The 17,142-nt window shown below is 41.8% G+C and overlaps 1 protein-coding gene across 1 annotated transcript; it reads right to left on the bottom strand.

Moving 5' to 3' along the window:
- Positions 1-3,553: 3,553 nt before the first annotated feature.
- On the bottom strand, positions 3,554-10,343 carry LOC139463369 (serum paraoxonase/arylesterase 1-like). The gene is made up of 9 exons (XM_071244625.1): positions 10,276-10,343; positions 9,439-9,509; positions 8,968-9,023; positions 8,060-8,255; positions 7,289-7,418; positions 6,212-6,412; positions 5,507-5,588; positions 5,098-5,232; positions 3,554-4,361 (listed from the first exon to the last, which is right to left on the bottom strand). The coding sequence occupies exons 1-9, from the start codon at positions 10,341-10,343 to the stop codon at positions 4,191-4,193; spliced, it is 1,110 nt and encodes a 369-aa protein (XP_071100726.1). The 3' UTR covers positions 3,554-4,190.
- Between the last annotated feature and the right edge of the window lie 6,799 nt (positions 10,344-17,142).

Below are 17,142 nucleotides of genomic sequence, written 5' to 3'. Positions count from 1 at the left end.
ATTATCCGGGCGCACGCCTTGTTTATTGCCCATGAAGATTTAAGCATATCATCATCAGATATGGCTACGTTATCATCATCCTGAACTTAGGGACTGAAACACATTTTTAACTCTTTGAGGAACAATCACAAGTATCAAAACGAGCATGAAAATAGTTCAACTCAATGGCGCAAGACCCACCATCCTTTGCATTTTTGCGTTTGTGGTTTTTGTTAGTCCCAATGATAGTCTTTATGCTATGCCAAGCAGAACGTAGATTTTGTACCGAAAGTGATTGGCATTTCCTTGTCGAATCCATGATGTCCTTTGAAATGGATTTTACTTTTGTCATCTCGCCTGCAAGAAAAGCTCGCTTCTTTTCGTTGAGCACAGAGCTTAGCTCTTTTGATACCCAGGGCTTCAACGCGGCTGTTCGGGTACACGTTGATTAATTTATCCGGCACAATAAAGTCTACACAGAAATTTATGAAATCAGTAATTACATCAACTAGTTCTTTTAAGTCAGCACTTGATTCCTCGAACACTTCCCAAGTGGTACAATGAAAACACTCTCTTAATTGATCCAGTGAAACTGTTGTCCACGATTTGACAGATTTTACAATAAGTTTGTCACTTCTGGGCTCTTGTCTGTATGTTGGAATAAAACTGATCACACTATCATCCGATGTTCCAATGAGGGGTTTCCTGAACATTGTAGGCGTCCTTTGCATTCCCGTAACATAGATGAATGGTTTTATCATCTCTTGTAGGGCAGTCATAATGGTAGTCATTAGGAAGAACTCTGTTCAGCTAACAGGAAATAAACTCTCCCAAAATTGTTTGGTTTGTTTGTTGTTTAATGCCACACTCAGCAATATTCCAGCTATATGACGGCGGTCTGTAAATAATCGAGTCTGGACCAGACAATCCAGTGACTGACATCATGATCATCGATCCCCTCTCCCAAAATGAACTTTCTCTTAGGTGCCTCTGTTGATAAACCTTCCAGTTGTTGATCTGAACGTGAATGATAGTATAAATTCTGTCAGTATTAGTATTGGGGGGAATGTAAAAAAAAATGTAAAACAAATAATTTTTCCAATTTCTCAAGGTAGATATTGTGGTTTCAGTGAAACACTCAACATCTCGATGTCATCTGTGCACGCTGTATCCCCCACATCCCTGAACCGTTAAGTTTACAAACATGTGATGACTCTTACCCCAGCTAGATTATCTTCTTTGTTTGTCAATTTGAATTTCTATTTCATTTTCAAGTTTCATCTGACAAGTAATTAGTTTAATGATAATGCAAAAGGGAAATTGGGTTCTTCACATTAATATAAATGTCACTAGATTTGGGGTTGGAGGGCAAATTTCAAAATTCTTGAAAGGCCGCTTCGCTTCCCCACTGGTGGGAGCAAGGACACCTGGAGTATAACGACCGCGTCACAAGCAGGGAAGGAGCTTGGGTAATGCCTGAATTCAAGAAATGTCGGCCCGAGCTGAGCCAGAGGGTTGGAATCCACTATTGCCAGCAACGCTTTATGTTTTTACTTTTGTAGGTTTTTTTTATAATGCCGGCTGATTTACGTGTGAATTATGCATTTTCTTTCATTTAGAAAGACTAACACAAATAGCAATAAATATCGCAGAGAGTTTTATTATTGCGTGTGCTTGAATTGCAATCATGACAGGCCGCTCCAGCCTGCAAATGGCAACTGATCCATGGAGTGTCTGTACTGTAGACATTTTTATTACATTAAAAATGTAACCCTTTAATGTATTTTATGTGTTCTTGGTTTGGGGCAGTCGGGTAGCCTAGTGGTTAAAGCGTTCGGTCATCAAGCCGAATACCCTGGTTCGTTTCCCGACATGGCTACAAAGTGTGAAGCCCATTTCTGGTGTCCCCCGCTGGATATTGCTGGAATATTGCTAAAAGCGGCGTAAAACCATACTCACTCGCTCTTTCGTCTTGGTTTGCCTATAGATACGTTTGTTTGTTGGTTAACACCACACTCCAACTAAATGATGGCGATCTGTAAATAATCCAAGTGATTGATATTGTGAGCAACGCCCAACGCCGTGTAAGTACGATGACAAACAATCAACTAAGTCTCCGAGCCTGGCCACCCGATCTATTAAGTGACCTCTCACGACCAGCATTGGTTGCTGGGGACCTGTCTACCCTGGAATCCCCATTTGGTCAGTTCTAGTTAGTTCGATTCAAGTCCTTCACCGCCTCCATGGTCTAGTGGATAGAGCGTTTAGTATAGCGTCTTCCCAGAGATCCGAAGGTTGTTGGTTCAACCAAGTGTCATACCAAACTGATGCCTGTTTCTCCGCCTTAAGGGGATAAAACAAGGACGGGTCGGATCAGAGTCAGAGTAGGGAAACCATGCTAAACATAAGTGCAAATTGAACGGGACATCAAACCCCATTTCAACCTACCTCTGTTGGACGACATTGGCAGCTAATGCTTTCCATATCAGATGCAATTAATGTTTGTTTGGTATTTGTTTGTTTTTTAAGGCACACTCAGTAATATGCCAGCTATATGACGGCGGTCAGTAAATAATCGAGTCTGGACCAGACAATCCACTGATTGATATCAGGAGCATAGATCCATGAAATTGGGTAGCACTCAGATGCATCAACCAAGTCAGCGAATCTGACCAACCGGTCCCGTTAGTCGCCCCCTACGACAAATAGTAGTCGTCTCTTACGACAAATATCGGGTCGATACAATTTATATCATTCTCTGGCACAGCCATATGAATAACCCTGAACACAGTGTCCAAAACCTCGATCTATGTAGCATCTATGTTGATCAATTCCTCCATAAAAACACTTAAGGATGTATTAAACAAACTTTATCTGTCTGTATGTTTTCACAAAATCTGAAAACTAAGATATTTGAATATGACATATGTTATGTTGGTGATAATGTACAGTGTATTTAAATTTTAACTCCAGTCAAGTCCCGTTAATCCGACATGGTTGGTTGCATTTGATTATTGCATTGATTAGTTCACAGCAGCGATCACATATAGGTATAATTATAGGTATGGTGTCTCTGGAAAAAGAGACCATTTGTGGGTGGTTGCTGCACAATAACTGCGAGCCGCAATATGCATATAAAAAGGAGTGGGAAATATTAAGCATTTGGTATGCACGAATATGAAAGTCGATTCACGCTGTAAAGTTTAAATAAATGTGTTAGAGTCCATACCTAACCTAAAATGAAGGTACCAACCTTTGAACTCTAAAACCACTATCTCATTAATCGGTAAACCACAACCAATTTTCTCTGAAGACATGAGTGAGTGAGTGAGTTGGGTTTAACGCCGTTTTTAACAGTATTCCAGTTATATCGCGGCGTGTCAGCTTCATGTGGGAGGAAAGCACGAAGTGATGCAGGTCTCAGACGTTTACCACTTCGGTGAAACCCACGAGCACAGGTATGGTGCTGACAAACCTAGAAACATAATCGGGGCGAACCGGGATTCGAACCCACAATCATAGGTTTCTGGCGTGCCAAAGGGACGCAACTCTGCACAGCGAATTGAGGCGCCTTAGACGACTGGGCCACCCGTGCCCCCTTGAAGAAATGATGAGGCGACAATGACACATAAAACTTACAAAGCTGTATGTCGTTGCACCGTGTGGCGCTTAACCAACAGATTGGAACGACGCTTCAATGTTGATTACACATATAATGTTAATCGATATGTCAGTACAGACGTGGCCGATACACATTGAAAAATCGTGGGTATATTTAGAAGTTACTATATGTCAGTTTTTATATTATACCCCATATCAAGCCGAGACCCCCTATCCGCCTGATTGTCTTGAGGTTTGATAGAGGGTATGATATGAAAACTGACGTATAATAACCGTTTTATCATACATCATAACATCAAATTGTAAATGTATGATTTGCATGTGAATGCAATACATTTTCACCTTGTTTGGAAGACATTGTCAGGGGAAAGCTAGCTGAGCAGACGAGACACCACCCGGCTGATATCTATCGCCGATTCCAAATGTATTGAAATGCCATATCGACCGGCAGCGGGTGTAATACAGGTCTGGTTATTACACTCCTGTGATATGACCGTCTCTATGTTGGCTCTATCGCACATGCAAAATGCCTCATATCATTAATGGATATCTGATAACACATGTTATTATGTAGATATTCCGAAGACATGCTACAGAGGTACAGTTACGTCACAATACACAAGTTTGTTAATCAAGGAGCCAATCAGCATCTTCTTCTTGTACACAACTGCAACGGAGGATCCTGACACCAGGTGTCCGTCATCAACAAATAGCTCCGTCACTGAGGACACCGTGCCTTCCTTCAGTTTCACCTGCAGGATCTGAATTTAAATTTAAAATTCAAGTCCATGTCAACGTTTATGTGCTTATTATATGTAAAGTCCAAGTCCAAGTTGTATTTAAAATCCAAGTCCAAGTCCAAGTCCATGTCCATGTCCATGTCCAAGTCCATGTCCATGTCCAAGTCCAAGTCCAAGTCCAAGTCCAAGTCCAAGTCCAAGTTTGTTAAGTCCAAGTCCATGTCCATGTCCATTAAGTCCATGTCCATGTCCATGTCCATGTCCATGTCCAAATCCAAGTCCATGCCATGTCCATGTCAAAATCAATGTACAGGGCAAAATGGTTGTATCTGAGAAAATTTATTTGTTTTATGATTTTTGTGTTTTGGTACAGGATGGAAGGAAATATACATAGCAACCGATGATGTTCAAATTTTGAACCATCCGCGCATCTTATACTAAACAGCACCCTTACATATATTGTCACATGACGTTTATCGACAGTGTTAATCTGTATTTTCTTTTGCATTCTCTTTCTAGACGTAGTCGTAACAGGTGTCAACGAAGGAGCAAAAATATTGTTTTGGGAACCACAACAAAAAACATACAAGCATGTCCAGTGAAAAACATGAGTCATAAATATGCTTACTAGCAACTTCCTGAAAAACTTCAGCCACTATCTGATCACGCCGAAACACCAATATAAAGATTGCAATATTTACAAACGACGAGTTTAGCTATCTGACAAACTCCGGCGTCTGAATGACTTCATTCATACCTGAGACGGCGCTTCTAAAGATGGATCTGTCACGTGTTGTGCCATAAGGTGTCCGATTGGATGGAAAGCTACATACAAATCCCCGGATACTGGGTCCTCCATGATATTGTCAGGAAACGTGTGGAAGGCGTATGACTGGAAAAGAAGTACGTTGCATATTGCTTGATACGAAACATCACTACAACGTTGTCTTCCTGTTTTGTTGTCATTGGAGGCAATTATTTGAAAGGCAATCAACCCTCTTTTTTCTTAAGAATGAAATTGTCTAATTGTGTCCCTTTGTGCTTGTGTTTCGTACATAAAATCTTTCTTACTTTTATCTTAACCGCTGAAGAGGTGATTCCCTTGTTATTCAAGCGAGGTGTTTGGCGAATATATCCAGTCACAATAAAGTCATTCATTTGCATACCTGCTTTAAGTTCAAGGAATTATCGTTTCTTCTTTCGTATATCTTTATCTCATGACCCATGCTGGTAGCGACAAAGACGTATCTGAAACACAACACTTTCATTAGAGTGACTAGATGTAGGCCAGATAGCAATATGATGACTCCAGAAAAAAACACAAATTCCATATTCTATGACGTCACCCTGGCATACGATGACGTCAGGATAACGGAACCCGAGTGGTTAGCAGAACTTAGGGGTGTGTCGGGGGTGGGGTGAAATTGTTCTGATATATAGTGATCAAACTTAATATTTATTTAACTTGGTATCCATTTCGCCAAGTCGAATGGCACGTTTTTTTCAAATTTGGAATGAGAAATTAAAAGATAAAACATGTTTTTTTGTAGTACCAGTAAGACTAGGTAGAATAGGTCTTCAGCTTTCCATGCGACTATGCTTGTCGTAAGAGGCGACTAACGGGATCGGTTGGTCAGGCTCGCTGACTTGGTTGATGTAAGTCATCGTAACCCAATTTAGTGGATCGATGCTCATGAGGTCAATGACTGAATTGTCTGGTCCAGACTCGATTATTTACAGACCGCCGTCATATAGCTGGAATATTGCTGAGTGCGGCGTTAAATGACAAACAAACAAACTAAAATATATAACAACTATTTAAATATATGTGGAATTAGAAAAAATCAGTACTGTGTAGAATATGATCTCACTTTCCATCCCGGGACATCTGTATACCGTTAGCCATGATGATTCCATCGGCTACTGTGCGATATCCTTTGCCATCATAGTAGCCTACGTTGGTCCAAGCCATGAAGGACATCATCTCCAGCATACGCCCAATATAACTGGACGACGAGAAGAAGTTGCTGTAGTAGAAGCTGTCGTCGCCGGTGGCAATGACGTCGTTCAGTCTGGAAATGAACCCTGACAGCGTTGATAAGTAAGTTCCGTGTGGGCAGTGTCATTGATTTCATGAACGTTTGGGGGTCAGGGTGGCCCAAACCGTTGTGCAGAGCTACGTCCCTTGGGTACGCCAGAAACCTCCGATGTTGTTTCGAATCCCGGTTCGACCCGATTATGTTTCTAGATTTCACCAAAGAGGAAAACATCTGAGACCTGCATTACTTCGGACTTTCCCCATCATTAAGCTGACACGCCGTGATATAACTGGAACTCACTGTTCACAATGGCGTAACACCCCACTCAATCAATAACTCATGAACCGTTTGTTACGGGTTCATTTTTCTAAACTGGCAATAGAAGAGTTTTTAATTCGATTCTCGCATTGGTTCAACCCACGCGTCGACCGCCTCCGTGTCTAGTGAATAGAGCGTCCCCCGGGAGCGGAAGGTCGGGAATTGGATGGTACTTGTTTTCTCGGAGTCAACATACTGTGTCTGGGTTGGGTATTCATGTTAAACTGCAGCATGGTATCTCTCCCTCTCTCTCTCTCTCTCTCTCTCTCTCTCTCTCTAGCTCTCTCTCTCTCTCTCTCATTCTCTCTCTCTCACACAAACACACGTACGTATATAAGTGCAATAATCTTGGACGTGACGTAATCCCTGTTTCACTTTCCCTCACCCCAGACAATATTGCTACTATTTGCACTCCGCACCCAATTTTATCCTGTAAGCTTTCAGCGTTGTATTTTGACTATTTCACATCCCTTAAACGAAGAAAGAAAGTTTGGACAGGATTAATGGTGGACGGCAAGTTACTCCAATATTTCAAACGCGACTTAAATAGAAGATTGCGTGCGTCCACAGCAAACCTCACTTCGCGCTTACTGTTTAATAGTTGGATCTCCGTAGTAGGATTTCAGGTGCTGAAGAGAACGCTTGGCGACAGACACCAGGAATTTCTCTATTCTCTCCTCTCCATCTCGCTCGTGATTAGTAGCATACAGGTACAATTTACCTGAAAGCAAAATACTTTACATAAGAAGATATCCATACCTTTGCAGATCATTCTTCACACATTCGAGCATACATTCACCTAACACACATTGTGTGTCATGCATAGCACTGTCACATCTAAACTGGACACCTCACCTGTAGGACTGATAACAGCAAGAAGTGTCCCTGAAGCACTGAGTACACATTCTAAGTGTCCCTGAAAAACTGATAACAGATCTAAGTGTCTCTGGAGGACTGATAACACCAATAAGTGTCTCTGAAGGACTGATGACAGCTCTACATGTTCCGTAAATAAATTATAACAGCTCTCAGAGTCACTGAAAGACTGATAACAGCTCCGAGTGTCTCTGAAGGAATGGTAACAGCTCAAAATGTTCCATGAATAAAGGATAACAACTTTCAGTGTCCCTGAAAGACTGATGACATCTTTAAGTGTCCCCGAAGGACTGATAATAGCTCTAAGTGTGCCTGGAGAACTTATAACAGCTCTCAGTGTCTCTCAAGGACTGATGACAGCTCTTAGTGTCCCCGAAGGACACATGGAAACTTAAGTGTCTTTGAAGAACTAATAAAACAGTAACTGAAAGCATCACTGATACCCCCGCTACACCCAATACAGCATACTAAACCCTGTCAGCCCACCTGCTTTCTTGTCCTCCCACACGCTGATACCATGGGGCTGAAACCTGTCCTTGTCGAACTCCTTGGTGGAGGTCAGACTCATCTCTTGGACGTTCTTCTTGGGGTCGTTCATGTCGAACAGATAGATCGTGCCCTTGCCCTTGTTCTCTGAGTAGAACTTGTCAAAGGCTGCTGAGTTTGCTTTCATCCTAAACCCCTGGAAGCAATCAGCTCGCTTTTATTACGCATCAGCAGAGCTATGCTCGCACATTCCTACTGCCTCCTCATTCCTACGAGGTCAACTTTATTGGATTGAGTTCATTCGCTCCACACTAATTTGCTTCATGACTGGTTATTTAATCAAAATTAATTAATTTGATTGTTAATAAAGAATATATTTTCCTTTGGAAATAATCAAAATTTGTTCCATAATCAAACTGCAATCATAACGACATCTCCTGTTATTGTGGCATATTCCCTTCAAACCCTAATCTTAGTAAAGTAAACTACGGTTATAACGAACTCAAAGGGACCACAAATTTTAGTTCGTAATAACCATAGTGCGTTATAAGCATATATACAGCATTAAGTATATTAAGTTCGTTATCTCGGTCAGTTCGTTATAATCGTGTTCGTTATAAACGTAGTGTACTGTAACCAGACAATCGTGGGTATTTGTGGACATGGTGATGATGTTGATGGCTTTGGCGTATATCACTGGTATCTTACATCTCCATATCGGGACCACGTTCTGAATTGTTTGTAAAGCAATTCAATTTCAGTTTATTGGTATGAATGTTACATGGAGTGCTGACGTTCGCCAAAAGATATCATAATATGTGTTTAAGAAAAGGATAATCCCATAGGCAATATGAAAAGGTTACTTCTTTAAAAACTTGCTTATAATATATAGTTTGCCTGACACTTACCGATGAAATGAAAACGATACCATTGTCCATCAAGTGCATGTCTTCAGAGCCAATACCTGATAATCATAATAATCATAAATAATCAAAACACATGGACATAAAATGAATGATGCAGTGCATGAATCGTTTCGCGTTTCACACAACCCCGGTGACCTGGGGTTGCTAGCCCTCTAGTGCTTCTTGTTAACGGTGACTATATTAGGTCGGGTGGTCAGGTTCGGTGGCTTTGTTGATTGCAACTCATCGTATCCCGACGGCGTTGGATGTTGCTCATAATATCAACCACTAGTTTGTCTGACCCAGGCTCGACTATTTACGAGCAGCAGTGATATTGTGCGAATACTGCTGATTGCAAACAAAACAAGCATCATGTAAAGGGGCATTAGCTGCTCCGCATGACGATGAACTTTTGTATGTACCACAAATTGCCGAGAGCTAGGTTTAAGGAGAGTAAGTACAAAAGCAGCTGACCCATTCCTTGCACCTGGTGGCACGGGCCGGGGTAATGGTTGAAGATATGTTTGCTGTAACCCATCTTGAAACTGAAATAATATAAAAAGACAAAAAGTTATAAAACATATTGCTCAAGTTTTCTTTAGTATTCGAATGGGACTGTTTATTCGGCATTGTCGGTGGGGAGTGATTGTGTGTGGGTTCGTCATTTTTGGCTGTTACTGATTGTCAGATTTATGTGCCAAGAAAACTTCGTTTTAACGGGGCCAATCAACACTTTCTGTGATCTTAGCTCTCACACCGTCATAACTCCCATTCTTTATCATCGACACTTAATTCATGCACATTGTGTGGTGGTGGGGGCTACCGGTAGAACAGGACAATCAGCATGCTTACCCTTTACGCGAACACCTGGTGTCATCACTGATTTCCAGTGACCAATTTATATAATATCTACCACAGGTTCGGCAAGGGTAGAATCTGGACGTTTCAAATCAGTTAACTCCCTTGCCTCGGAGTGAGTAGGGGACGTCATTAATGGGCTTCACCTCTGTACCCAGGTTGGCCATCGGCCCGAGATGTGATTGACTAAAACCCCAAAGGCAACACGAGTATGACCCTAATCTAAATGTTCTGAGGATGTGTTTGCGTTTTGTAGGATATGTGAGTGCATTGTTAACTACGGGTTTAACCCTCATGCCTATGATTATGTTATAAGGTAAAACTGCAGCCCTTGATGTCTCAGACACGTAAAGGCAATACGCATTGATCGCTTCTAGCGGATCTCGTTGGGAACCCCCAATCCAACGATAACGTGGAGGAAGATTTGGTATGGACAGACTGAGGAATACTTACTAGAACTTGACGGCGTATTGAAGCACCAACAGCACCAGTACACTTATCACTATGGTCTTTGCGTACATCTTGAACCTGGACGAAAATACAGTTGTGTTAAACCATGTATACACTGCCATTAATACCAGTGTCCATGTAAACGGTTTCGTAAACGGTTTCGCTGGGACCTCCATCTCGTTTTCCAAAACGCAACCAGTTTTCATTTTGGATACAGATACATTTATTTAACATTTGTGTATTTAACATTACATCTATTTAACTGAATTTATTGCGGTTATATCTACAGGCAACCTAGCTCTACATTGAAAACCTCCTAAATGAACAAACAAGGGGATACCGAAACAGCAGTAATCATAACACGATGTTGTTCAGCAAACCTTATGCTATCAATCATTGATTGGTGATGCATGTTATTGTATGCCAATTGCGTAGATTGATGCTCATGATATCAATCACTGGATTGTCTTGTCCAGACTCGATTATTTACAGACCGCCGTCATATAGCAGGAATACTGCTGAGTGTGTCCGTAAATCATTTTTGTTTCACACAATAGTTTTTTTCTTCTTTTTTTTTAAGATTATTTTTACAGGCTCCGTTGATAAAAGTGAGTCGGGCGTTAATCATTTTTGTTGCATACAATAATATTATTTGTTATACATATGATATTAAATTGAAATTCCTTCAATCTGCCACAACACATCGTCCAAATTAAATCCAGCATAAAGTAAGTCATTGTTATGCTTATAGTATGACATTATAAACAATATTTTCACTTGACAAGAACATTCAAATAAGGAAAGTTTAAACTATAAAATAAACATTTATATACAAGTTAGTTTACGTAAAAGTTGACGCGCATTAATTAGTATGAAACACTCTCGGGTATGAGTAACTGACATTCATGCGCAGACGTGGATGATGTTGTTGCGTGATCTGCGTGCATACTCCAACTGACTCCACATTCTGAACTCCGAGTTACAAGTTAAAATTCGTTAAACCCGTGTTCACAGGCGTCTGTGCTGTCAGTGGTAAATACAGTTAAAAAGCACTGAACAGAACCAAGCTACTGCCAGTTTTAAAAAGCTACATGAAGAAGCAAGTCCGCCTACAGATGCGAAAAAGGCGTAAGGATGTAGGGGTTGGGTTGGGTTGGGTTGGGTTGGGTGTGGGGGTGGATTGTAGGGAGGAGGGAGTTTGAGATCACTGAGGTTTTGTCAAATTGAAATTGCGTTTGGTAGATTTTAGTCTAACTTCTAGCCTCTGAAATGATACAATTTACAGAAAAAACTGTTGTTCAATACTAGTTATAAAATATAATTAAAGGGAGCAATGAGACTTTCTTCATTTTCAGATACTGCAGTAATCTGGGCTTGGCAATTATTATAGACTTGTATGGGCTATATGACAGACTAGGCAGATACGTTTATGCTTTGTGGACAATAATTTAGTTTTTTGAGTGATGTAACAATATTTGATTGCGGTGGTTACAATATCATTGACATGGCATATTTCGGGGAACAGTTACATACGATGAAGAATAACGAATGTCAAAACATCCTTGATATCAATTGATGCATGTTCATGGTATTCTTAAGAGACTACTTGTGTCTCTCCAAAATATGACTGCCTTTTTCACGAGTCTTGCACTGTCAACAGTACATCAGCCATCTTCCCGAGGCAAGTGAGTTAACTGACTGTAAAAGTCCAGTTTCCACCCTTGCGAACTAGGCTGGTATTGTGGAGAAATCCGGTTCGTAAACTGTCATGCATAGCTCGGTCGACTGCAGGATTTGCAAAGCTTGTGCACCGCAAACTCGTTGTTAACTAAATATTTTCTATATCTTTTCATGTTTTTAATCAAGGTGCTCACGTGATTTGATGCACTTCGCGATGTAAGACTCGTTTGATCACAATATAGATCTTGATTATCGATCAGATCGTCTTGACTGGGCGCCACCGTTTTGTTTGAAGCAAATGCTAGTGATTGGTCAATCGGAGAGGCATAGGAAGGACATTATTCGTAATAGCCACTGGTGGCGCTACGATCGAGCCAAGGAATTCCAGCCTAGTTCGGCAAGGGTGGAAACTGGACTTTTAAAGTCAGTTAACTCTCTTGCCTCGGGGAGATCTACATCAGCGGACTTAACATTTTGATGCTGTTAATGATGATTGTTTGGTTTCCTCGAGTAGATGGACACAAAATGGAGACGTGGAGCTCCGTCTCGAACTGCATGATATACAAGCAAACCCACCACCCCCGAACATTAAATGGTTTGTCCCTAGTGCCTGTCTCCCAAATAACTCACACACATGCACATGCACATACACACACGCGCGCACACTCATGGACACACAGACGCACACACACACACACACACACAAAGACACATGCACATACACACGCGCACACACACACACACATAGACACACAGACGCACACACACACCTCCCTAACTACTATAAGTACTTGAAGCACCTACCAGTGGGAGAAGGGTCCTCCTTGCTATAAATCAAAGAGACAAATGCGGTTTTCTTTATATAGCCCTACAAACAGCAAATCACCAAGCGACATCAAGTCCCTTGCTCTGACTCGACAAAAAACACTTTGGAAACACCCCCTGACATTGCGTGAACAGATTAACCCACGCTACAGGTTACAAACACGACCCTTTCATTGGTGTTATCTACGTTTTGGGTAGTGGCGCAGTAAACACAACCCTCTCCTCTATTTGTCGACCACGTATAGTCCCGTGCTGAACTAGATCCATGACACTCTATTGCTTGCAGTAAGAGACGATGGACAGATGGGTGGTCGGGCCTCCCTGATGACGTGAATCGTTGCTCATAGTTTCAGCCACTGGTTTAATTGATCCACATTGGAGGACCCCTCCCCCTTTTGAAAACTTAATGTAGTATGTTATAGGCGATAAAATTGACTGAGAGAGGAGTTCGATATTTTGGACCCCTTTCTTTTCAAAATGCTGGATCCATTCTTGATCCAGATTCTGTTACTGACTATTGCGAGTTTGACGTTAAGTATTCACTTACTCACATTTCTTTAGACCATATAGTGTTCCCGGTTACATGGTTGGTTTGTGATGACTGACCCTGCCCCCTTGCCATCCAGATCTGCACTACCACACTTAATCCTATCCCCACCCTGCTCAAATACCCCACCCCAAAACGAGAGTACAAACCATGGTTTCAAACGCTCGAATTTCGAATGATCATGCGCTATCAGTGAGGAAAAAAAAGGAGCTTAACGTCGCGTTGAAGATCATGGCACTTATATACATCGATTCGTGCTTGTGTGTGCCTGCTTGCTAGACCGAACTAGTTGGTTTTATCGTGGTAGCCCACTGATATACCATACGGTAGTTTAACATGAATACCCTACACATTATGTCGACTCCGAGGTACTAATCCTTGTTTTATTCCTTAATGCAGTGCGCCAGGCAGGGTAAGCTTCTTTTGTTATGACGCGGCCGGGGCATTTTGGCATCGGACCCCTGATCTTCCGCTCTCCAAGCCTGGACAACGGAAACGTCCCACGCACTGTCGGTTTATACTAATATTTGCAGACCACACGAAGTCACATGGATGACAAATCAAATTTGACATCAACGTTTACCCAAATATCAGCACATGTTTTCATGTTTTCGATAACCTGTTTATCTCCTATTCCCGGTACAGTCTTCGACCTGTCTTCGTGGTAGTCCCAGTCATTCCGATTCACTTCTGTATACACAGCAATTATCTGACTTGCTTTTGAACGGGTGGGGTTGGCCGAGTTTGCTCTAAACAAACAAAGAGCAACTATACACTCCATGTTCTTCCTACGCAGGCAAAGAGGGGATTCCGTTTTAGAATGGGTCCCCAACAATCTGTGCTGTGCTATGGGAGGCCTCCTGCTTGTACACATGGGCCTCACTTGTGTCATCTTCCCGAGGCAAGGGAATTAACTGACTGTAAAAGTTCAGTTTCAACCCTTGCCGAACTAGGGTGGAGTTTAGGAGTTATGCTTTGACTGGACTAACGAGTCTGTGCATAGTCCAATCAAAATCGGTTAACGAAATCGATTTCCGGTTCTTTAAATGTTGTACTGAATTTGTACCGTCAATTTAGCGTCAACATATATAGTCCAATATTTTCATGTTTTTAATCAAGGTGCGCATGTGATTTGATGCACTTCGCGAAGTAAGACCCGTTTTATTTCAATATAGATCGTGATTTTGTTTGAAGCAAGCGATGAGAAGTCGAATCTGATTGGTCAATAGGAGGTACGTAGAAGGGACATAATCGTTATAGCCACTGGTGGCGCTTCGATCGACCGCCAGCTGGAGTTATTGCTCTTATCCAAGGGAGCTACACACCAACCCATGCAGCGATACAAAGCAAGGTAGGAATGCAGTTTTCTGGACACCTTTCGCCATTTTGGACTCGTCTAGGTAAGGGATGTGATGTAAATTTGAGCGTTAATTAATTTTCAAAACTTCAGTCCCGGTTCATGTTATCGTTCGTTCCGCTTTTATGTGCTTCAACTTATTGCATCTGGCCTCTTTTGCATCTGTCTTAGATTTAACAGTGATTTTTGAAACCCACTGTAAGCTTATACATAATTGTGCATTATGCTGTGCACCCTCTCATAGAGCGGCAAAACACAGGTCACCTTTGGGACAAAGTGAAATTTGCCCAGTCAAAGGTCATAGGACACAAGAGTAGTCCCCTGACCTTTAATGCATGGACAAATACTGTGATAGAGTTTCTTTTACATGGCGTTATGTAGATAGCTTTTCTATGATGTGAGGACACTAGTCATAAAAAACATCGTTCTACATGCGAGTGTCTGGACACGGTGGAAAAGCAATTGTGGGAGGAGATCCTGCACGGCGGTACATTTGCAAAAGGCCTGTTAAGCCCTTGACTTCAGGCATTTTTGACTTTTATTTTGACAATTTAATGCGTTTATTTATTTATTTTCTTATTTTGTGTGTGTGCGTGTGTTTGCGTGTGCTCGTGCGCGTGTGTGTGTGTGTGTGTGCATTTACATCAACAGGAATGAATACCTGGTTAATAAAAGCAGAAACGTTTACTTTCGACAATAGGAGCAACATGTATTATATGCTTGGTTCCTTGGATCAGCTTAAAGTATCACAAAGGGATAAAAAGTTTGTAATGTCCTTGAATGCTGTTTATGAAAGAACTAAATAAACAAAATACAGCCCAAACAGTATCTTCTTTGTGCTGACTTAAAACTGTTGTCATGAATGTTTGTGTTGTGCGAGTGAAGAACGGGGCATGTATTAAACATTATTATACCACCAACCCCTGTCATTCCAGCTCTGTGAATGAAATGACCAGGTTTGTTTCTCCAGACAGTCATTTAACATGGAGAGCCAACCCGCTCAAACTTTGCACGGTCCACGGTGAGGTTTCCTGGTTACTTGCATGTGCGAATTACAACCACGTTTTTCATTGATCGGGTACAACGAAGGAAAATGCTTCCCAAAGTGTACAAAACAGAAAATGAAAGAAATCGCGCAACAGACCTGATTGAAGCTGGACAATCACAGATGTTTTTGCCAGATACTTTGGTAATCTGAAAAAGTGTCATACCCTGACTAATGGAACGATATCGGCACAATTAGGGTGGGTAGGGGAATGCCTAGAGTGAGTGAGTATGGTTTTACGCCGCTTTTAGCAATATTCCAGCAATATCACTGCATGGGACACCAGAAATGGGCTTCACACATTGTACCCATGTCGGGTCTTCGGCGTGACGAGCGAACGCTTTAATCACAAGGCTACGCGACCGCCCCGGGAATGCCTAGAAAGACTACTCTTGGGCAGGATCGATATGCACGCACCGCAGCCTTGATGAACATATTCATTCCTGCACCAGAACTGTGGGACAACTTCGGGGTTGCCAAAGGAACCCGACTTTCGACGTCAACAATACGATACAGGTTGAAAACGTCGGGTCTGAAATCAAGACGTACTTTCAAAGGAATGCGTCTGACTGTGGCACATGGGCGCCTCAGAAGACAATGGTCACTACAGTTTGGGGGTCGTGAACAGCGCCATTGGAGATACACTATGTCTTCTGATGAATCCAGGTTCTGTTTACCCTTTACAGATGATAGACAATGTGTTTGAAGACGGTGTGGAGAGAGGTACTGTCCGGCAGCAGTCCAAGAGCAGGATGTGTATGGTGGTAGTAGCATTATGGTCTGGATTGGTATCACATACGACAGCAGGACGGGAACATGACCAATCAACGTTATGTGCACCAAATTTTACGTCCAGTGGTCTTTTAATTTGCCCAGTGCGTAGGTCAGAACTTTGAGTTCCAGGATGACAACGCACGTCCTCCGAGCTCGTTTTTGCAAGGTGTCGCAACATTGCCCTGACCAGCCAAATTTCCAGACATGTCGCCGATTGAACATCTTTGGGATGTTCTGGCCCGAGGGGTTCACAATCGGTCTCAGCAGACGATGTATCTGTCTTAAAACAATCCAAATAGAGGTAAAATTAATAAGGTCTAATAGTCTAGACTTTTTGTTAAACATTACTGAGACACCGAGACACAACGAGTGTTTTCCGTGTAAATTACAACTTAGTTTTGCAAAGTTCTTTATCATAAAATAAATAAAACATGTATTATACAACCCTCAGATCATATTCACAATACAAAATGGAAAACAACCGTCTGGTACTGCATTATTACATATAGTTCTGAAACAAACAAAATGTGACACGCTCTCATTAACCTTTATTAACTGAAAATGGGGGTATTCATACAGCAGTTTAAAGAGGGACTTCAGTGGAAGTGTTCATTCAGAATATTTGAGCACTAATGACTCGCC

Source organism: Haliotis cracherodii, unplaced genomic scaffold (genome assembly GCF_022045235.1).
Source record: "Haliotis cracherodii isolate W230 unplaced genomic scaffold, xgHalCrac1.p SCAF_16, whole genome shotgun sequence".
Taxonomy (NCBI): Eukaryota; Metazoa; Mollusca; class Gastropoda; order Lepetellida; family Haliotidae; genus Haliotis; species Haliotis cracherodii.
Note: the sequence above shows the minus strand (reverse complement) of the source record. Positions and strands in the feature narration are given on the sequence as shown.

Coding starts and splice junctions, on each gene's coding strand:
- LOC139463369 (XM_071244625.1), bottom strand. CDS start 10,343: ATGTACGCAAAGACCATAGTGATAAGTGTACTGGTGCTGTTGGTGCTT. Junction 8,256..8,967: donor GTATCGTTTTCATTTCATCG/GTAAGTGTCAGG, acceptor GATTGCTTCCAG/GGGTTTAGGATGAAAGCAAA. Junction 4,362..5,097: donor CTTTAGAAGCGCCGTCTCAG/GTATGAATGAAG, acceptor ATTTAAATTCAG/ATCCTGCAGGTGAAACTGAA.